Genomic DNA, 23,737 nt, shown 5'->3' with positions numbered 1-23,737 from the left:
AGGAAGTATTTCTTATGTGACTTCCTTCACAAAGTGACATTGTAGCTTTAATATTAAAGAGTCTGATTCTTCAAACTGCAAGGAACAAATTCTGCTGGTGCCACTCAGACAGCTTCTCCCCAGTTTGTGGAGAAGAAAATATTTGCAAACGTACTTAATGCACAAATATTAGATTAGAGCAAATGATTATAGCTACTATCATTTACAATAAAAGATCCATAATAATTTCAGCCCAATGAATGTTATTAAGACAGGGTTATGAAGTAGAGAAGGAATTACTGCGAATGCAGCTTTATGAGTCCTACCGGATCAATTTGTGGCACAACTTCTAACTGAAAGAGCCAAGTGTAGACATTCACACACCACAGTTATTTTTAATTCTTTACGCCCACACATTTCCCTAAAGGTGTCTGGAGGAATTTAAAGGTATCCTTCAGTTTAATTTGCTCCTTATCTCTTTGGAAAGCAAACCACTAGAACTCATGGTAGTTCCTTTAAAGGGATGCGTCACCAAGACATAGTATTTATTGGGCACGTTTAATGCCCGAAGCTTCTCCAATAAAACAAACTATTCTGCTTCAGTATTGGGTGAAGTACATAAACCAAATTATTTCTATAAAACAGTCTTCATAAATATCCGTTGGTCTTTTAATATAAAAGGTAAGAAAATAGTTTTCCTGTAAAACAGTTACATTTGATGGTAATTACCTGCAAAGTGTTTTTTGATACATTAATAAGGAGCTATTAAAATGCAAGTCCTTTTCTTTTTCATAAACAATTTAATCCAGTTATTAACTTCTTTGGAGGGTAATCTATTCTGTAGATCTACGGCTCTGTGAGGGAAGAAGTAATTTCTCGTCTGCCTTCATGCCACATTTAGTTAATTAACTAGTGCATCAAATGTCACTTGCCTGACCATGGAGAGAGTTGGTGAAGTGGCTCCATTTACAGGACTGATGAAGGAACCATGCAAATGGAGCCGATTCACCAACAAGAATAAATGCTGCTGGTTCAGCCCTTGAGCACAAAAATGTTTAAAGGAAAGTTAAAACAAGTTCTCCAAATGTAATGTTTCTCTTCAGCAGATGATATACAAAATGTAAAGGATAAGATGTTGCAAGTAAAAGTTTCCTTTGGGTTTACATTTAAGATGCCCATTAGGTGGCAAACGGAATAAAGCATCACTAAAAGGTTTTGAGATGAAGTGCTGGAGTAATCATGTCATAGGGCTCCCCCAAGTTCAAAGAGCTTGAAAGAAATAGACCAACTTCAAAACATTTAACAATTATTCATTGCGCTGTATGCATTTTTTTTTAAAAGTTACTAATTAAATCAAAGTTTGGTTATGATAGTCACTTTCTGAAGCTCCAAAGGCACTTTTTTTTAAGAATAAATGGAGTCAAATTAAATATTTATTTGAAACATTTAGGTCCAAGACCATCAAAAGGGCTTTGAAGTTGTCAACTTTGGAATTGATGAAACTTGACCCAATAGCTAGCTGTTAAACAGTAAAGTTATGCAGGTTTTTATTTTTAAAAAATCAGATAAAGCAAAACTCACGTTTATTTGAAGTGGTTGAGAACAAAGCACAAGGGTACTGCCAGGAATTATCATATGAATATCCAATATTTGCCTAGTAGGTAAAGGCACTGTCACTGCATTGCTGTAATAATAATCCCTGCATTTGATATAGCGCCTTATCACGTCTTTAAGATGTTCAAGTACTGAGGCTCAAGTACTGAGCCACATAGGATGAGATCCCACTCTATGGTGGGGTAGCTGATTAAACCAGACAGCAGTTGGGATGCTACACCCAGTATTTGGGGAAGAGGGCTCAGTGGAAGAAAGAAAAATGAGCTTGCTATTCCTGATTGTTACTGTAGTGACCTCTACTGGAAAATGCAAATGTTGGAAGAAGAGCAGTATTGGTTTGGGCTCTTAATGTCTGTAGCCTGATGACTATCACTTTGCTCAATAGGTTCAAGAGCAAATGATGAAAGGTCACTAGAGTGAGGTGTTGGGAGACTTGTCATCAGTGATGGGAACACAGCCAGCATGAAGGCACATCTTCCAGCAAGCAAGAAAATGTAAATTGGCAAAAAAAAGATATATGAATAGCCTCCGAACAATGAGTGAACTTGACATCATGAAGAAAACCCATTTTACTGCATCAAGTTTTGAGAGTCCAATTTTAGACCTCAAGAAAATAGCACTCAGTCTCCTGTTGTGTTTGTTTTATATATAAAAGTCCTGCACACAGAGTGCGCCATATGCGTCTACAAGGTGGAATGCTTTATTATTATTATTTTTATTATTATTATTAACTGAGGCCTTGAAGGAAAATAAAAGTTTGGAGTCTTCTAAAAATCTGCCAAAATATTTTAACTTTATTCACACTGCCAAATAGAGCCAATTATCATCACATTGACTTCATACCGCATCTCCATCTTTCACACAGCAAATTAACAGCATGATAGTTAGTTACAGTATTGTCATCTACAATTACACAGTCACTACATGCTACAGTGCATCCCATAGAGTGCTTCCAGACATTGATGACAACATCATTCGGCACTTTACGAAAACAAGGAATAGTATTCATTACTGTATTTTGAAATTGGTTTAGCAAAAACAATACCTTTGATTAAAATTTCTACCATTACCCACCCCAAAAAGGCTAAAATTCATTTCTGAAACCATTAAGAAATTTACCCTGAAAATCAAAGTCTCCACCAAGTCACTTATTGGCCAGTTATGCTCTAGGAATTTATTCAACTCAGTGCCCACTCACACACTGGATCAATATGAGAGAGGAGACAGTTTCCACTTCTTTCTTGCCCTGGTCCCAGCACAAGTGAAGGAGAAAAATGGACAAGCAACAAACACAGTGCAGATGTACAGCTAAGATAATGGCAGCTGAATGTCTGTTAATTTGTAATATTATTAGAGAGCAGGGAATCCTATCTGGATTCTTGATGTTATTTCAAGAATGGACCACCCAGGAACTTTTAATCTTAAGTACCCTAATCTACCGGCTGGAATGCGAAATTAATAAGAGAACCAAAAAAAAGACAAGTCACTTTAAATTCAGGCCAGCAAAAATATCCCTTTTATCACTGCAAATCTACCGCATATCAAATCTGAAATTAAGACTTTTTTCATGCAACCGCTTATTTTGCCGAGCACTGTTAATTAAACCAAAGCTCATTGTGAGGTCAGACAGCGTTTCATCCTAAGTACAGAGAGAGTTACCAAGTCATCATCAGGCAAGATCCATAACTGTACAAAATATATTTCTTTGAGTTGTCTTTTCTCAATAATTACAAAAACTAATAAAGGTTTGCCCACATTTTACCAGTCCGAGATTCAGCTGTATTTGTTCAGCGTTAATTTTTATACTGGACTAATTCCAGAGACACAATGTTACAGTAATTCCCTGTCTTGACTACACAGTCCTTTTGCAATAGAAGTTTTAATTACAATTTAGCTTGGCCCCAGACATTTGAGAAATTCTAATATGCATAATTAAAGTATCACAATAATTAAAAATGGGATTACATCACAAAATGCTGCTGTGTCATCTCTGCCTCCTTACTCCATTAATAGTCCAATGCAAATTGAAAGAGATTAAGATTAAATATGAAATTTATGCCAGAACACTGAAAGAGAAATACAGCTCCCCAAAGAGCTTTTATCATTCCTCAAATTCCCAGGAGGAAACAATGACTGCACTGGATGATCAATAGAGCTCATGTGTTCCAATCTAATCTTCCCAGCATATGCACACTAGCCCTAATTGATCTCGTTTTACTAATCTAACCAGTCTGGGTGCCAATCTGTCTGGTCCAAGCTGCCCAGCATTGAAAGACATTATACTTCTGTCCCTGGAATGAGAAATAATACTGTTTGCAGCCATAATAGCAATGCTGACATGCAAGAACAGGCACTAAATTACTGCTTGCCCTTGTGGTGAATCTTATACTATTGAGCTTGCTCCAGTTATTAAGATCAATTCTTCATTTTTTTGCACTTGACGGATGAATTTCGCATTCTCACCTGAATGGAGCATTACTGGGCTTATGTGTTTTGTAGATGACAGAAGCTGCAAATGTAAAATTCTGGCCTTTGGTCCTCCGAACCTGGAGCTCAGACAACTCCGCAGAAATGAAGCAAGTGCTTTGCTGAGACGGAGGCCGCTGGGTTAAATAAGTATCTATTCACACATTACCACATGGTTATTTTTTACATTTAATACCAAACACCCACCTCTGCAGTAGCTCTGGTTGTCACAGCTGCAAATCCAGTGGAAATGTTTGCAATAATAGGATTTTGTTTTCTAAAGAAAAATAGCGAACCTAGAGTGGAATTTGTTTGCTGCAAGAACAATGCTGGAATGGCATTCACTGAAGGCTGAATGAAGAATGAGAGGGAACAGAATGCATGTCAAATGTTTTGGCTAAAGGTTGTTACCCTAAGGGATTGGCAACATTCAGTCACCCTGGAGTATGTTTTTCATCAATTCCTTACCCGGAAGAATACTTTCTTGCCAGACCTGAGATATTTGGATCCACATCCAAAAAGCTTCCCAACAAATTGTCTGCTCTCTGCCTCATCCATTTCCTTAGACAATTGGCTTAAACAATCTGGCCTTTTGAAAGTTGGGTTACCCAACTGTAACCAAAAAAAGGCACTAAAATTAATGCAATAGTTTTAAGACTCAGAAAGCAGCACAATTATCTGCAATTTTCAAAAGAAAAACATGGTTTATCTCGAATGGAAAGATATTCCGACTGGAAACCTTTGCCACTGTGATGGGATAATACAAGTTGTCTCAAACCGTGTCACTGCATGTAAACATTGTGTTACTTGTAATAACACTGCAACTGAAAGTGTTATCGAGGCGGTGTACCCCTCGCCATTGTGAAAAGGAACGAAAGGAATAGGGCTAAGGTATGAGCTGAGGCTGGGGAGAATCCAGATGGAGGGAGGCTCCTGTACAATATAAACACGGACACAGATGAGTTGACTGAACTGCCTGTTTCAGTGCTGTAGATCCTGTGGAATTCAATGTAGCACTCGACTACTCAGTGGACCGAGTTCACCACAATACTGTAATGCTACTCTTGACAAAATTCAGCCTTCACAGATTTTAAACCTTTACAGCAGGACAGCTATCTCTTCTAAGTTATTTGAATATTTCAAGAGACGAGGTACTGGACACTGGTGAGCAAGTGGTTCTTCAAGATCAGAAAATACATGGCTTACAAAGTTATCTTTCAAGGCAGACCGTAAGAATGCCACAATGGTAGCAAGAAATACTCTACTGACAAAGCCATGCAACGGCATTTCATTTGTGAAGGATGGTGACTGTAGTTTCATGCTGTGAGCTAACCGTTTTAAAGTTTCGCTACTGGGTGCAATAATTTGCAAGACAGAATTAAATAAACAACCTCGCATCAGCCTAGAAAACAACTGTATTCATTCTTTGTACATCACAATTTCCTCTTCATTCAGAAAATGACAGGATTGTGAAACCCAATGACTTCTGATACGATCATTTTCACTTCTGTTTTGGCAAATTTACTTGTGCCCCATCTACCTCTAAACACAGCTGTTCTTTGCATTTGAAAAACAAAGATAACAATGTCCCAAGTTCCAATTTGCACAGTACGCCAGACAAAAATAATGTAAAGCCTAGCTTAATAACAATAAGGTTCATTAATTAGTGTTTAAGCCTTTGGACCAGTTTCCCTGCAGCTACATCTTGTTCATGGTATTTCGATAGCATCAAGTTAACGGGCCAATTACTGCATGGAATCCATAGAAGGTACAGCCTGAAATATCTGACACTGCCCATCAATTGAACAAAATTACCCATAACAGCAAAGCAAGGGCTGAAGATGAACTGGAAAAAAAATGAGTAGTAAGCCTCCACTGATACACATGAATAAAACAAAACAAAGAAAAAGAAAGAATAACAGCTGTCTGAAAGGTGCAGAATGACTTATTCATGACACACATTTCAGATTTCAGTTGTGTTTTAATGTTCAGACAAGTGGTATCCCCACAATCACATCAGGTGAGCTGCCTGTCAGTAACTCTTTGGAAATATCCAATTGACATTAAGACAGGGAGAACATAGGTGGTTTGATTTTTAATTAAATGTTAATAAGCCAGCAAGCTAGCTTTCAGCAGCTTCACACCAATCATGACACGTGAAAGCATTTTATCGTTTTCTGAGAAAGATTAGTGCTCCATTTACATCACAGAACAGGTCAGGAAATAGCTTTTCGACGCTGACTGGAGCTCCAGGTGGTGTGAAAGCTGCCCATTTACAGCCCAATTTAGCTTATTGAGCTAACTGCAGAAACAGTGCTTTAGACTGAAGGAGGCAGCATTGTTATTTCGAGAGGGTTATTGCTAAAATCTCCTCCCATCTTCAGGGGTTGCAATATCTGATAGGCCAAATCAAATGGCTGCCATCAATAACTGCTAGATTCAACAACAACAACAACTTGCATTTACATAGTGCCCCTCATGCAGGCTAGCATCCCAGAGCACTTCAGGTATCACTGGCCTATTCTTCTGGGAATCAATGACATGTGTAAGTTGGCGACATGTGCTTCCACATTCCAACATCAAAAGGTAACCACCCAGCCTCAGTACACTTGCAACTGGTTCAATTTGAAAGACTTTTCAAGTACTCTAGTCCATAAACTAAATGCTGCATTATATTATAGAATGTTTCCTACACCATTGAATCCACATTTAAACTGCTTATGTGCATTGGTTTAAATATTTTACAAAAAAATGAAACTTCTACCAGAAATGACTACCTTATCTCGGTGGCTGAAAAGAATAACGAGAAGACTGGTTTGCTGGCTTATACAGGATAGATCGTTAGTATAGATATGCAGGATTTTGCCACTCCCATCTTAAGACTACTTTCTAAGACAATTGCCTTAAAATGTATAATTAAGTCCAATATAGTATTACTCCATCTAATCTCGTTGTCACCAACTGCTTTTGGCAGTGAAGTCAATGAAATGCCAGCAAAATACATTCTAGGGAAAAAAAACCAGCATAAATTAAAGTTAATCCCCTAAATGCAACGTTCAAAGTTAATTAAGTTCCCACAGTTTAAAAAAAGATTCACGTCGAGTGGGTTCACTAAAAGTTGAACTGCACACATGGCATTCTCTCCACACACACAATGTACTTCCAAAACAGTTAATGTGCCACAATCAGATAAATGCGATATGCCATTGGATATTTACAGGCTGAATGGGTAGTTGGGTCTTAGGAATTAACCTCTCATCTGAAGGGCGGTGGAGTGTCCAACAATTCAGCACATACGCAGCACTGCATTGGAGTAATAACCTAGACTGTAGGGAGTTCAAAGTCCCAATGGCTTCAACCCACAACCTTCTGACATGGAGGCAATATGCTCCCTTTCTAACCAGCCTGACACACAAACAACACATGATGGTTCTCCATGGTCTTTTCCAATTCATCTTGAATAAATCAAAGCCCAATACCACTGCGAAAGGAACAATCTCCCAACAATAATTGAAAGCTCATTCATGCCATCAAAGTGGAAATTGTGTGTACCCTCTAGGTCTTTGATTAGCACAAAATGGTCAAATGTAGGCATTGCTCCACTATGTCAGAAAATCTCATTTCCTTCCTGCCTTGGTCATAATAAGATAATGTTTTTGATAAACACATGTCCACTCAGAGCTTATTTCAGCCCTGTCATGATTGAATTTACCCTACTGCATGAGCAGACTGTTCTTAAATCAGAAAAGAAACCAATCATTAGCTTTTCAATTACATGTCTGTGTTCTAATCCTTTTTTTAAAAAAATAAGTACACACAGTGAAACAGACAGCATATAATGGACATCATAATACCATGGCGCGCCCACTCTATTTAAAAAGCTCATGGCATGGATCAATGAATACAACACTTTATCACTTTGAGACATTTTTAGATGAAAGACCATCAGAATTGCACAGGACATTTACCACTTTATAGGCAAACATAATAGTAATAACTAATACTTGCATTTGATGCTGCATCTTATGCTATTGAGACGTCTCAAAGCACTTCACAGAATATACTGTAAAATGAAGTGACTATTTTTGGAGACGTCAATGGAGTCCTGTAGCTCAGTGGTTGGAGCACTCGCCTTGCAAGCGAGACACCTGGGTTCAATTCCAGGCAGAGCGAAACCTTGGGTAAGTTTCCTTACTCCACATGCCTAATAATAATCCCTCCAAAACAAAACAATAATAAATTGGTCATTTTCAATCCACAACTGTTTGTGGGATACTGCTGTGCACAATTGGCTGTCGCGTTTCGCAAACAAATATACGGTCAATTCACTTTACAGCATATTCTGTGAAGCGCTTTGAGATGTCGAGAAGACGTGAAAAGTGCTATATCAAATGCAAGGATTATTATTATTACCCATGGAAAGTGATCCGCCAATTGACTAACAAGCCAGGTCCTCTCGCTTGCAAGGCGTGCGTGCTAACCACCAAGCTATAGGACTTCATGGTTAGACTCCAGCACATGCTGGTTCCCTCAAATCTTATTAACAACAACAATAATAATACTTGCATTTGATACAGCATCTTATCACGTCTTTGAGACGTCTCAAAGCGCTTCACAGGATACACTGTAAAGTGAATTGACTGTATACTTTGTGGGTGAAATGCTGCAGCCAATTATAATTATAACATGGCAGTTATTTGCATCAACAAAGTCCCACATAGGGTAAATAGACAATTTTTCTAGAGGATGTTGGTCAGGAGACAATAAGAATTGTCCTTGTCAAGTCCTGACATGGGGTTTGAACCTACAACTTCTAAACCAGAGGAAAGAATAGTATCACTTGAGTCATTACTGACACACAATATAGATATATGATGAATATTATATTCAGAAACATTATTTATCCTGGGATAGACGTTACCCTATGTGAACGGCACTGAATAACCGAAAGTTACTGTTATTTGTTACATCACAGCAGGATATAAAGTGGACGACTGATTTAACTTTTTTGTATTGCAAGATTGAATGGATATTTTCTGTATCTAACCTTCTGGGAATCTTTTTGACTGCTTTCTATAAGTGATTAACTTAAAGGCACCTCCTTGCTTTCAGAACGATTCAGACCATTAAAAAGATCAGACACACCATCTGGTAAATGACAAGAGCTTAGTACAGTGTAACACTACTTCACACTCACCGACCTAAAAGCAATCCCTATCCTGGAAGCCACAAAGCCAACTCCCAGAGGTGAACGTTCTTAATCTGAAGCTACATTAGGTTAGAATTGTTACTGAAAATGACATGGGGTGGGACAGGGGGGTGGGGGAGAAAAAAAAGGAAATGACACAAGAGAGACAGAGGCCAAAGACGAGGAGCATCCAGGAATAATAATAACAGCTTTTCAGAAGCAGCACAAAATAGTAATTTAGCAGTAGCAAAGAGGAATCCACAGTACTGAGTTGCTGAAAGTGAAGACTGAACTGGCTGCAAATCTGGATATATTGGAAGATTGTTGAAGCAATGACTAAAAGAAAACCAGAGAAGATACCTTTGGGAATTAAAATGAGTTGGAATGCAAATTGGGATTGCCAAAGCAGTGTGAAACGAATCTATAGCCTCTAACCCAGCACAGACCTCAAGGGACATACTTTTGGAAAAGCTTTCGAAACAAAACATCCGCCCCCAAAACAAAACCTTGCAAGACATGCATGATGTAAATTGCCCTAAATATTGCATTCTAAAGCATATTGAGCGTTCAGGGTATCAAGCTTTCACATAGCACACCGGTAAACCAATGCTATCTAGGGCCTTTGTAAACATGACTGCCTATTGTCTTGTATAGTAATCCAAATATGCAAGGAATGCCTCTGGGCTTAAAGATTCAGCCTCCATCACATTTATCCATTGTACAGTGCAGATAGGCCAGCTGAAAAGACAGCGCTTGTAATTATTTGCATATCTTGAATCCGTTGATATGTTATTCTTTAGGCTCTGCCTTGATGGCAGAATTTTCAACAATTCCAAAATCTTTCGCTGATTTGAGCAGCAATTGTCTTCCACAAATTCAGGCCGATTCACGTTTTAAAGACATACTTTCAGTCACTGATCACTGTAGCACTAACGTTGATTCAATTTTTCTGGTTGCTGATTTTTTTTATGACACGCAACAAATACATTTTGTTCACAGAACGCATTGTAGATGTGGACTTTCACCGATTTCCCAAAACTATGTCAGGAATGTCGACCAGCAACAGAGGCTCTGTCTTAAGGATAATACTGCATTCAAACCCAGTATTGTGTGCGATCCCACTGTGTGGGTGGCAGGACCAAGATATTATTCAGGATTGGTTTAAAAATTAGCAGCTTCCCTTTCATGCGAAATCTTAAAAAAGTAGCCAGCACTTTATTCCGACGGATTAAGAAATATTTCATCAATCCAGTGATGGTTGTATAACAACGTGAAAACCACAAAATCACCCATAAAGAACATCATGTGAAAGTCAATCTTTATATTGTCAATCGCACCGATATTGCACTGAAGTCAGGGTGGAACATACTCCTTGAAGCAATCATCTGGAAACCTATTTCACTGGCATTTGATAAGCAACCCATTTTAATATGCATAAGCTCAATTGTATGAAAAGGGCACACAGATGTACTGAGTAATCGATTGTAAAAAACGATTCATTACAACCAGGCTCGACTATGCCAATGCCCTGCTTGTCGGCCTCCCCAACTCTTCCCTCCACAAGCAGTGGATCAATCGTGTCGTCTCCTGCACCAGGCTCGGTGATCCTATGACACCCACCCTCGCCCGGCTCCGCTGACTCCCCATCCCTCAGAGGATCAAGTTCAAAATTCTCGTCCTCACCTTCAAGGCCCTCCATGGCCTTACCCCCTCTTATCCCTCCGATCTGCTAAACCTTAATCAACCTGTCCGCTCCCTCCGCTCAGCAGGCTCCGGTCTGCTTCATGTCCCTCGCCCGTCCCACCATCGGGGCTTGGGCCTTCTCTACCCCCACCCTCTGGAACTCCATTCTACATTCCCTTTGCCTTGCGCCCTCCCTTGCCTCCTTTAAAACCTGCCTCAAGACCCTCCTCTTCGACCGTGCCTTTGGCCACCCTCCTACTCCCACCCTCCACCCATCCTGATTCCCCCCGCTCAGGTCCTAATCCCTGACTGTTCAGCATCTTGGGACGTCCTCCCGACTTGAAAGGTGCATTACAAATATAATTTGGTATTGTAAAAGGATTTAAGACAATAGTCCAGAATGATTAAAAAAGATTAAATCCTTTGCAGAACGATGTAAGCTACGTTAATTGAAAAATAAAGAAGAACTTTGAAATAATTAATAACAGCAGTCTGTAAAGTTAAACCTCAGAACATACATGTGACTTTAATACTTTCACTGTTGAGGCTCTGCAAAAGTCAAATAAATAAAATCTAGAGGATTAGCATGCAGATTTTTTATATGTATTCTATACCTCAGGGACCCAGTGCAGCACGATGCTTTGCTCAATTACTGTTGATTCATTTATTTCACACAGTCACCCAGTATTACCACGTACTAAGTTGAAGACTGCTAGTTTATGGTGCAGGCAACCTATTCACACTGCAATCAGTGACATCGGTTGAACTGCGTATTATTGATGATTCTCTTCAACATCCCCATCTTCGGGCTCAACATTTGTGCTTTGGCTGTCTTACAAGAAAGTTCCACTTCTGTTTTTAGTTTGAAACGTTATTCACTGATAATAAGTACGGTCTTATGAGTGGAACTAGAATTTCTGCCCACCATAAAATGGGCAATTCGATGATATCCATCCACATTGGAGTTGAATATTGAATCCAGGTGGGCCTCAGCATTTTAAAGTCACAAGAGATTCATGAGCCACTAGTGATTTTATTCACACTCATGGAATAATCTAGGCATCTGCTTCCGCATACAATAAATTAAATGACAGCTAACTGCTGCTTCTCTTCCAGATTTCCAGGGACAATATTGTTCCCTAAATGCTGTTGCTACAGCCTTGTTTACACCAGGTACTTAGATCAGCATTAATAAGAACATGATCTGCTTTGCTAACACAGGCCCAGCACAGACCAGAATCACCACTAATCAGTTTCAGCTTATGAGTGCAGAAAGGCACAATAATGAGGTTCGGTCGCTTTGTGTATTTAGGTCAAGTTGTCTGAGAGCAGACACTTTGACAACTGTTCCTGCTCAACTTTTATACCAGTGGATAAAGGAGGATTTCTCCTGCCAGGGATGCTTGGGAACCTTTTTGTTACGATCCAGATTAATAACAGGGCTTTGTGCTGTAGCAGTGAAAGTTTACATTGAATCCATTGAGTAATGAAGTGTTCAATGTAAACAGGGAGTCAACTGTATTAGAACAACAACTTGCATTTATATAGCGCCTCTCACACTGGGTAGCATCCCAGAACGCTTGAAATCAGATATTAGCTGAAATTAGATATTATCTGATCGGCTCACTGAAAACAAGTTCAAAGTAAGACTGAAATTAGTAATTTTTCACAGCCCGCACAGTCTTAAGTTGTAAGACAAAAGAGTCGTAACAGGCTATCATTATGTGAAATTTCAGAGCAAATACTGGGTATTTGCCATATACCATCTCCCAACATCACTAAACTGGAGGAGAAGCAAAGTTACCACAATAAGAGTTGCAGCTGCGGAATTGTGTTAATTGTTTTCTTTTATACATGGAATATAACAATTTTGTTTCAGTTGTTCAAAAATTTAGAATGATGTTCACATTCCCACCAATTAGAATTAAATATGTGCACTAATCGATTCGCAAATAGTTAAGAGCAGAGAATAATCTGTCAATAGCACTTTGTTACAATTTCTGGCATTATGGTAAACAGTAAAGATTTCGTCCCAATACCAGTCAAACAAGGCAGATGGTTATTAATCCTCACTTAAATCCCTCCCTCCCCCCATGACAATGCTGTCGCTTCACACCTCAGCAGTGCTTAACGCTCCATTTTTCATTACCCTGAAGGAAAGCAACTCATCATAACAGCTCCACTCCACAGCGCAGAAAAACACAAACTTGCACGTACACGACAAAGTTCCACAGTGTAACCTCTTCTGCCGATTGCTATGGCTTGGGGCTACCTGTTAAGACACTGAGCACAGATAAATCAATTGATGCTATCATCACTTAAAATGGTTGGATACCAGCAGTTTTCTTGATTCCTACAGGTTTCTGGATCTTAATCTGTACAACTCTCGTCAGAAACCAGATACTCAATGCGGAACACTGGCACAAATTAGAAAGGGTTGATCCGCGCTATGCCATTTCCCCCAAATGTAAGAATTATTTTCTGCAGTACTTCTTGTCATTCAATTATCTGTTCCAGCCTCCAGCAACAACTTGTGAGTTCAGTGCTTCCCCTGCCACAGACTGTAACATTTCAATGTTTCTGTTGAAGGCACTGGGCAAAGAAAATGTAGTGGGAAAAGCGGGGAGGTATCTTTAATGCATTGCACCAGTGCTGCCAACTTTGAGACATCATGAAATGGCTTTTTTTTTCTTGCGAAAATAAAGGGCAAATATTTTACATATTTCGTAGAAAACACAAAAGGATTGTAAAAATAAAACATTCAAAAACTGATAGAGAGAGACTTGGCAGCTCTGGTGGCCTGGAAACATACAGCCAGTACCAAAGGCTCACTCTAGTGTCAGGTAGAACTCACAAATATACTCCAAGGATATCTGAATCATTGCCCGCATAAAACACTTGGCACGAAGATGAATTTTAATGCTAGTGCTAGGGAAGGAGCAACCTTTGACTGCTATTGTTACTGTAGAACAGCAGACAACCCAAAATAAAGCATGTGCCTAACAGTAATAACACCAAAAATAATCATTACATTTGATATAGTGCCAGGAGGATGCCTCAATTTCCTTCAAGGGATATACTTTAAAGGGTGGTAACTATGTATTTTTTGTGAGCAAACATGTAAGAAGAAGTACAATAAGAATAGGTATACACAAAGCTCGTTTGCACATCAAGTGATCTCATGCAGAAAAATTAGAGCTAGCTGGATTTTCTTTGAAAAACTTTGATTAATGTGAGTAACTAAATGGAAAGTCACTGTTTTCTGGTATGCTTGGTGGCCTCCTTTCATGACATTACAGTTCATGCTCACAAACCTCTATTTTCTGATGGTAGCATGTGGCAGAATTGATTTCTCTAGGACAAATTAAACATTAGTTCTGCATAGTTAGCTCTTATCCTTAAGCAAAAGCCAACAACCTGAGGGCCAATTGCTTTCACCAGAATTCATCCAATATGATTGCTTATCCCCAATGCCTTGCAATCCAGTTTCCCTGATACTTTGGGTTGACTGTTGTGATTCATTATAAAACAGATCTACTCTGCTATTGTCCTCGAGCTTTACAAGTATTGAACTGATAATGATTATCATGAGCTATAGCACAAACAATACAGCCCTTCTGAGTTCTGGTCACTTCACTCTTACAAGTAAAATAGCGTACCCATTTCCCATCAGAGTACAATTCCTAAACTTTTAATGAGAATAGTGTAGTTTCAAATGCTTTAATAATCCCCACTACATCACATCACATAGTTCTTGTGACTCTTTGGAGATAAGTTAAAAAGGAGTTGTGTCAACCCCACATTAATCCTAACTCATCATTAAACTATCGATAGATCAAAATATGCAAAAATGTATTAAAACTGCCATCTCTGACAGTAATTGCAAACCAGTGCTGACCATATCTCTCCTACAACATAGTTCAGAAGCCTTGGAATATTGCCAGCGGTTTGCTGATTAGATAAAGAACAATGAATTACAATTCTGACTTGGGAGTCCACTCAACTATTTTAACTATGGACATAGCACTTCACTTGAAAATCATTGGACTAGATGGCTTGTCTTCTTGTCGATAGATGTGAATATTTTTTCTTCATATAAATACTAGCCTCCAACATAGAAGGTATATTGTAAACTAAAATAGCTGGATTTATATGGAGATCTTCACATAAACAACCATACCAAAGCTCATGGCAAATGTGGTTGTGAGCACAAATAGAGAATAGAGTTGAAGATGTAGATGAAAAGCATGGTGGAGTGATTAATTTTAGCCTTTTGAAAACCTGGGAAATAGATAGCAGAGCATAATCCTGGAAGAGATGGTGGAGATCTTTTCATTTGATGTTTATTTATTGTGATTTATAAAGGAGCAAATAAAATACAGGGCGGCCCCATTAGCACTCACCTCAGCTGGGCAAGCGTTTAAGTCAAAGCATGGGTATACAGTTGACTTGTGCTATGCTAGAAATGCAGGCCACTCCACTTAATGGTGATAGATGTCCTCAAAAATGCCCAACTTCCAGTTTGACAGATTGTCTCGCTAACATAATTTCCTGTGCGCGCGCTCTTTACACAGCAAGGCATTGACATCAGCAGTGCCTCCTGCACATTGCATGCATGTAGAAAACATGCACAAAGTGACGTCAGCCATCATCTAATGAACCAAAAGTTGGCCATTTTTCCGCTTGTTACAATCTGGGCCCTGAAAATATTTGACCCAGACAACCATGTTATAATGGCCTTGCCCTGTATCATAAATTTACACCTAATAAGCCCCACAGTCTTAGTCTTATCAATAGGATTCACAATGACGGTGAGCAGTAGCTGAGCGCTCACCAAATTAAAAAAAACTTTTAGTTTTTTAGCACCAAAATTAAATCAGTCGGAGGATGTGCATTTTAGCCACGTATACTAATATTTCCAGATCAACTTTTCACACAGTTTAATTTAATGATTAAAAATTAGTTAATTTATTTCCAAAGAAAATCTCCACATTTCCTGAATATTGGCCCCGTTAAACTTTACATTAAAGTGGGACTCCAAATCAACTTTCTTCACATGTGGCCTCCATTAAGATACAAAGGCAGCTTCTTACTATCAGCATTATTTCAGGGTGAAAATCAAATTCCTTTGTATGCATCCAAGCTCCTTGCCACATCCATATTTCAGATGTAATCATGTTCCCTATAATAAAATTCCACAACCTCAAAAGAACTCTTCCCTTGAGCATGACATTCGCCTTTGCCCTATCAGGAAGGTTGCAGAATTATTGCGAATTAATACTGGTTCTGACAGGTTTGTATTGTTGAATCCAGTCCAATGGGACCTGGAATGAAACTGCTCAAATTGATTTATTTTAAAATTTCGTCATATCACATTCAAAGATCTTTCTATTATTTCGAGTGAAAATCTCAAATGGGGTATTAAACTAAAAAGTCATACTATCAAGTGCTGCTTACTTTATATCTTCCATGACAACTGGTTAACTCCTGCCTTTGGAGCCTAACTTGTCATTTTCTCAGAGTGAAAAATACCTTCATTACATTTGTTATTTCAGTATGTTCCATTGTACAGCGTAGAACAGTTACAAAGAGAGGTTGATATGAATGCCCCAATGTCTTTTAAAACAGCTGGATGTGCGATGGTACAGGAATGGAATTGACTGTTAACTTTAGGTGTGTATGATGGATAGAAAGAGATAATCAGAGGTTGTGAAAAACATCAATGTTCCTGAGCTGCTGAGATTTTCTTGTGACTTGGGAAGAAACTGATCAGAAGCTATCCTGCATGAAGGCCATGATATAAATGCAAGTTGTATTCTGCTCATTTTTTCTCAGGGAAAGTGGAAACAAGGAATAAAGCTTTGGATAATTCTCCAACGTCAGACTAAATAGATTTAGTAATAATCTTTGTATTTGAGAGAGCACCTTTTCATTCCATCAAATGCCTTAAAGTGCTTCACAGGATTTACTGTGAAGTGTACAAAATGTATATTTATAGACAAGCGAGGCAACCAATTTACACACAGTAATACCCCACAAACCACCATGAAGTGATTGACCAATTTTATCAGCGGCTATTGTTGGCCAGGACACTGGCAGAACCTCCCAGTGTTGCACTTAGACGTCTTAGACCATAACCTCAAAGTCTTGAAGTGGGGCTCAAACCCACAACCACCTGACTCATCAACAACAACAACAACAAATTACATTTGTATAGCTCCTTTCATGTCAGGAGGACATCCCAAGGAGTGATTCAAAGCCGAAAATGTGACTGACTGAGCCAGGTCGACACCTGTAGAGTCCAAGATCAGAGTCTTTGGCAGGAAAAGTTGTGGAAAGAACAGGCTTGGGAGTCTAATATACAATAAGGAATTTGAGTGAAGATTACTTTTGGTAACCAGAAACACATCATGCCCATACTTGGGAATTAGATTGTTTTGGAAAGAGAATTTCCATCGGGCTGGTGTGCTGCATATGTATTTCTGGTTTCCTTCTTAAGCAATCCTGTGAAAGATTAATCTGTAGTAAATCTTAGTCTGCATTCTGAACAGATAACAATAAAGTCTTGTATTTGATGAATAAGTATGAAAACAATTTATCTTCTTACAAACCATAATAGTATTTTTGCACGAAGTACAAGGAAAATCATTTCATTTTACTCCCACATAGTACTGTGTGGCTGTACCTGTTTTCTTTAAATTCAAGTTTAGGGTTCACAGAGTATCAGGCGTTAGTCTAGGTTGAAACTCCAGTACAGTGCTGGGGTGTGTTGCATGTTAGAGGTGTCATCCTTCAGATGAGACGTTAAACCAAGATCCTGTTTTCCTTTTCAGGTAGACATTAAAGATCCCATGACACAATTCAAAAAGAGAAAGGAATTTCTCCTCGTATCTTGAGCAATTCCCGAGATAAAATTGGTCATTCATTTCATGGTTGTTGGTGGGACATTGAGGTGTGCAAATCAGCTGCCGTGTTCATCTACAAACCATACAAAAACTACACTTTACAGTAAATCCTGTGAACCGCTTTGAGAATGTCCCACCTTGAAATACCTACGTGAAATATCGAAAGAGTTAAATGTGCACTTCTTTAACCTTCTGTATATGAAAGTATTAAGTAGAGATTGATAGAGCCTGAAGGATGCATTTTCTATAAAGCTGAAGGCTGAAGATTTAAACCCCAGTATTGTGCAGAATTGCTTTTTCATTAAATGTAAAAATCCATCCTATACACATCAAGAAAAAAAAGATACTGTCCAGAGCATCGCTATCCCCGATCAGTACAAACAGAAAGCTGGCTGCCCACTGAGCAGAACTGCAAGTTGCAAGATTTTAAATGACATTCCATTATAATTCTAGTATTTCAGTCAATATAATGCATACTTCAGAAATAAACACCACAATCACACATATTCTTTTAGTGAAGATAAACTGTTGGATTAACTTTCTTAACAGAGAAGTGCAGTTTGCCCAAATGTATCAGAGCAATGCAGTTGTACAGTTATCCCGATTAGCGCTGATATCATACGTAGGGGTCAATAGCATTCCGAAGAAACAAGGCTTATGAAAATCCTGTTGTATTAATCCTTTTACAAACCTCAGAAATCAAGCAACTTCCTGCAGAGTGCCTGGAACCTTGTGAGGAACGTTGCCATTAGGAAAGAAGGTGTAGATTATGGGGACAATATGTTGCAAAAAATAATCCTTTGAATCAACAATAGCATTAGATGCACAATAGCTATCAACGGCAAGAAAGAATGTGGAGCAAGCTACTCTCCCAATCAATCACATCAAGGAAAACACTGACAGACAATTTGTCCACACTCTACTCTTATTAATTTAGATCAGATATTTATCGCCAAACTGAATGCCTTTGAAATTCTTACTTTTAGTCTAATTAGTTTAAAACCCATTACTGTGGTCAGAAAATCCATCGCATGTACGATGAAGCGTCCAAGCCATACTTATCACCACGGTTTACCTCTCCTACGACACTCCCTTTAGTTTCAAATAATCACAATTGAGGTTTTAAATTTGTCTTGGCAAACAGGACACACACACACACACCAGTAAACTATTAAAATAATAATTCAAACATACAGAGGCTGCTGGAGACAAATATTGGTAAGGTTGTATGAGCTTGGTTCAACCTTAAGTTCTGTGTTTCATAATAGCTTTTTGAAATGAATTATTTTAAGAGCATATCGTTAATTTTAGGTTATTGATTTAGAAGTCTGCAAAGAATTACTGCATAACTGATATCAAAGAGTCATGGACACATGATTTTTTACAGAGCAAATCATTACAGAAATTACAATTATGCTTGATTTGGTTGCTTCTCTATAACTTCACATTTAACACAGTAGGTTAGGGAGAAAAGATAATACATAATATAATAATAATCCTTGCATTTGATATAGCGCTTTTCACATCTTCTCGACGTCTCAAAGTGCTTCACAGTATAGACTGTAAAGTGAATTGGCCGTATATTTGTGGGCGAAACTTGTATAGGTCACAAAAGTAGAAATAATTGCTAGGATGTAACAATAGATTTGCCGATGGCAAACAATTTTCATATTAAATAGCAATAACAACAGAACCAGCCAGCGATAACTCTCAGAAGGATAGACGTGTCACAAAACTGACCCTCACAGCAGCCAGAAGCACAGAAAGGCGAGGTTCAGAGATTGCCTCGAGTGCCAGTAGGCATATCACTGACTTCCTATAGCCCGATGCACGCTCCAACGGCCCTGGCTCAGCCTTCATACAGGAGACGGGGCTCAATGCGATGACACTGCCTAGGAGAGTTTCCCATTTAAACATAATAGCACGTGAAGCTTCACGAATGGCATTCGATGAAGACTTAGAGAACACATAAAATAATTCTCTTATTTTAACCATATGATTATGTTGGGCGGGGTTTATTTATTTGAGCTCCTTTGAGTTGCTGGAATCACGACTGATCAGAAAAGTCAGCAGCTGTGTGGACATCAGAATTTGTATCAACAAGTCATGAACTGACCTGGAACCATCTTTGACGCAATCAAGCAAATCTTTGGGGGAGATCTAGGCTTTTCGATGGTTGGAAAGTTAGCTGTCACGAGTTGAATTTTGGTCAAACAAACCAGTTTTCCTTCAGAAAAATCTTAAGTCACACCCTCAAAGTGCATGGAATGTATAAGGAAAAGTAAAACTTAAGGTAGAAAAATAGAAGAGATAGAGAAAAGAGAAGACTCAAGAATTGGAGGCACAAAAAGCAACATTATCCACGACAAAATGTTCTCAGTTATTGTTAATAGGGCATTCTTTAGCATACATCACTTTGATACAATTTTGGCAGCTTGCAATAAATCTCTCTTCCTTATATTTAGCAACAACACAAATCTTCAAGGTCTTTCTTTACATTCGCTTTGTTAAACACAAAATATTTTTGGCATTTTGTTAAAATAATACTGATATAGTCTTCCTTTGGGCGGAGGGGGTTGGGGGGGAAGGCACCATAGGGTTAATAATAATAATAATAATAATAATAACCCCAATATGAATCTGGCTGGATGACGAGAGGGTGAGTTATAGTGAGGCTCATAAGTGGAGACATTTGTTCCATCAAACAATAGGGAACTTTGTCACTGGGAGATTGTACCTGAACTGACATGACTCCACGCAATTGTTATCAATGTTCTGAATAAAGCTCACCCACACAGCCATATGTTACACTTGTCGTGATGCCATGACTGGTAAGTGATCATACAGTTTGAATAAGATTTATGTTGTCACGTTACATGCTTCTAAAAAAAAATGTTTTTAAAAAAATTGTCATCTTCATCAAGAAAAATGCCTCCTCTCGAAAAAAAAATCTATTGACTTTGAAACACTAAACGCAGCCTCTGCACCAATAACTTGTATCAATCAATCAGTCCAAGATATTTTGCACATTTCTTGAAACAATCAAGCCTGATAACATGGTTTCTTTCCATATTATCGTGGAACAAACAGGTTCTGAAAATAAGATTCATCCAAGGACGTTTCTGTAATCAAATTTGTCCATGAAACTGCTAAAAGTGGCAGAGCAACCAAAGGGTGAAATCTTTTTCTCACTCCCCTCCCAATTCACAGCTACCAGTTAGTATTCTACTGCCCATCCACTCTCGTCTCCGACCCCAAATTTGTCAATTTAGAAAAATAATAACCTAGACCACAGGATGTTTAATATATATATAATACAATACATAAATAATGGATCACTAAAATTCAGACACATAAAGCATCATTTGGTATATGGTCGGCTAATCTGTAACGTCAACTTGAAATAATTCTGAATGTGTATATTGTTGGAATATATTTCAATTCCAACAACGTCTGGCAAAAGGAGTTGAGAGTCAATGAAATGGAAAGGGATCACACCCAGAATTATACAGTGCTTGGATTTCTCCTTGTTAAAAAAAAAGCTTTGCAAAGTATAGCAATTACTTGGGGGGGTGGGGGTGGGGGGGGAGACAGACACACACACACACACACACGAGTGAACAGCTTATGAGATGTAAAGTTTGCAGAGGGTGCAAATGGTGCAACTCATATCCATCCTCTGGAGAACCAGAGAAAGAGCGACATGGAAATATCAATGTAAAAACAAAATCAATGGAACTATACAAATATATATATATATAAGCAAATAAATAAACAAACAAAAACACATGCAAGCACAGTTTTAAAAAAAGGTAAGAATTCCGTCAAGCAGAGAGGAGGGGGAAATCTACTCGAGCTGTGTACAGTGTGTGTGTGTGTGTGTGCATCAAATATGTAGCGCACCAAATAACTAGTGGTCGCCAAACGCAAGGGAGAAAGAGAGAGAGAGGGAAAGAAAGAAAGAGAGAAAGAAAGAAACAGACAACAGCGATGTGTTCTGCAGAGCCAGAGTTATTGCTGAGATCCCAAATTCTGGAAAGCAATCGACTGCATAAGCATAAAAAACAAGGTTCATCTCTTGTTCTCAGCCCAGTTTCCCCCAACGATTAAAGGGGGAAACAGAGCCCTGATTTTTTCTCTCTCTCTCTCTCTATATATATATATGTGTGTGTGTATATCTGAGTCTCATCATAATAATATGAAAAGTACATAAGGCAAGTTTGATTAAAGCTAAAAACGAGTTGCAAAGTGGGGGAGGGAGAGAGGGAGGGAGGGGGAGAGGGGGGATTTGGGGGTTAGAGTTTGTGGGGGTGGTGTGTGTGTGGGGGTTGACACATACATCAATGCTTAAGGCTAATTGGCAGTTGCAACAGGGGATCATTTTCCTTTGGAAAGTCACAGGGGAGGTTGGGAGTCGATGAATCGAAACGCAACCCTTCAGAAAGGGGAGACAGATCTTTTTTTTTTCCCCTTCTTTCTTTCTTTTTTTCTTTCTTTTCTTTCTTTTTTTTTAAAAATTATTTTTCTTTCTTCCAGCATCGCCCTCATATTATTTGCCCTTACCTTTCAGCAAGTCCTGGCCTGCGGAGAGACTCCTGGAGATGGAGAGAGTGTGTGCATCTTCTGAAAATCCAACCCTACAAGAGGACACAGGCTCTTCTGGCTGCACCGCTGTTGCTGCTCCCTGCCATGATCAAGCAGAAATAAATTCCCATTTAAACTTATTTGCTGGTCTCAACGTGTTGGGATCACAGAGATTTTTTTTCCCCCTTCTCTCTCTCTCTCTCTCTCTCACTCTCTCTCTCTCTCTCTTTCTCTCTCTCTCTCCCCCATCCTCTCCTCTCGTATCTATTTATTAATAATAGATAGATTTAAAAAACTATCTCTCTCTCTCTCTCTCTCTCTCTCTGTCTTTCTCTCTCTCCTCTCCATCCACAACACAACATATTCTGACACCACCATCACCATCACCACCACTTCCAAAGGAAAAAAAAACATTTGCAGAAACAAATATTACGCATAATTCAACACGAGCCAGTCTTGTGCAAGTGTTAGCAGAAAGCAAAAATATATTTACATTCCTTTTTTTGGGGGGTGAGGGGGGAGTGGGGGGGACATCATCATTCAGTCTTTGGCTTTAACCATTAAGTAAGTGCGTCTTAATTCGGATCGCAAAGTCACCCCCGACGCAGAGACACACACAGACCCCCCACCACCTCCCCACCTCCCCACCCACCCACCCAGTACAACAAGCACACAGTTAACAGTCACAGTCCACCCGCAGTTTAAACCTCCCCCAAATAAAATAAAAATAAAATAAAATAAAATAAAATAAAATAAAATAAAATAAAATAAAATAAAATAAAATAAAATAAAATAAAATAAGTGTTTTCTCTCACCCGAGCAGAGCAAAGGAGCAAAACGATGAGAAGGCTGGCGGCGGGGATGAGCATTCTCGCCAACTGCACACCCCCCACCAAAAAAAAAAGTCGGACAAAGTTTTTTAGATATATATATATATAGGTGTGTAATATATATAAAAAAATGTGCCCCTCTCGTCTCTTTGTTTCTCTCTCTCCCTCTTCTCTCTCTCTGTGTGTGTGTGTGTCTGTGTCTTTCTCTCTCCTCTTCTTTTTCTTTAGTAGCAGCAGCAGCAGCAGTAGTAGTAGTAGTAGTAGTAGTGGCGGTGCCGATGTCAGGTCTCCATCCAATAAGAGGAAGTACAGTACAGAGGAGGAGGAGGAGGATGGAGGTGGAAGGGATACAGGCAGAGGGAGCAGAGGCTGGAGGTACCCGCTGGTGGTCGCGTTGGGTTGCGCTCTGCTCTGCGCAACGCAGCGCTGGTCTGGGCAGTGCTGTGCTGTGCAGCTCTGGTCTGTGTTGTGCAGTGCAGCTCTGGTCT

At 39.0% G+C, this 23,737-nt stretch overlaps 1 protein-coding gene across 2 annotated transcripts in view; it reads right to left on the bottom strand.

The window, feature by feature from the left end:
* Positions 1-23,322, bottom strand: part of LOC103190848 (cadherin-4) — a 222,220-nt gene extending 198,898 nt beyond the window's left edge. For both annotated transcript variants that reach the window (XM_042341816.1, XM_042341817.1), the window contains exons 1-2: positions 23,235-23,322; positions 22,399-22,519 (exon numbers count right to left, since the gene is read on the bottom strand). In XM_042341816.1, coding sequence (XP_042197750.1) covers positions 22,399-22,519; positions 23,235-23,288 — 175 coding nt within the window. In that variant the 5' untranslated portion in view covers positions 23,289-23,322. The remainder of the gene's footprint in view (positions 1-22,398; positions 22,520-23,234) is intronic.
* Positions 23,323-23,737: the final 415 nt, after the last annotated feature.

Source organism: Callorhinchus milii, unplaced genomic scaffold (assembly GCF_018977255.1).
Source record: "Callorhinchus milii isolate IMCB2004 unplaced genomic scaffold, IMCB_Cmil_1.0 Scaffold18, whole genome shotgun sequence".
In the NCBI taxonomy this organism is placed as follows: domain Eukaryota; kingdom Metazoa; phylum Chordata; class Chondrichthyes; order Chimaeriformes; family Callorhinchidae; genus Callorhinchus; species Callorhinchus milii.
Note: the sequence above shows the minus strand (reverse complement) of the source record. Positions and strands in the feature narration are given on the sequence as shown.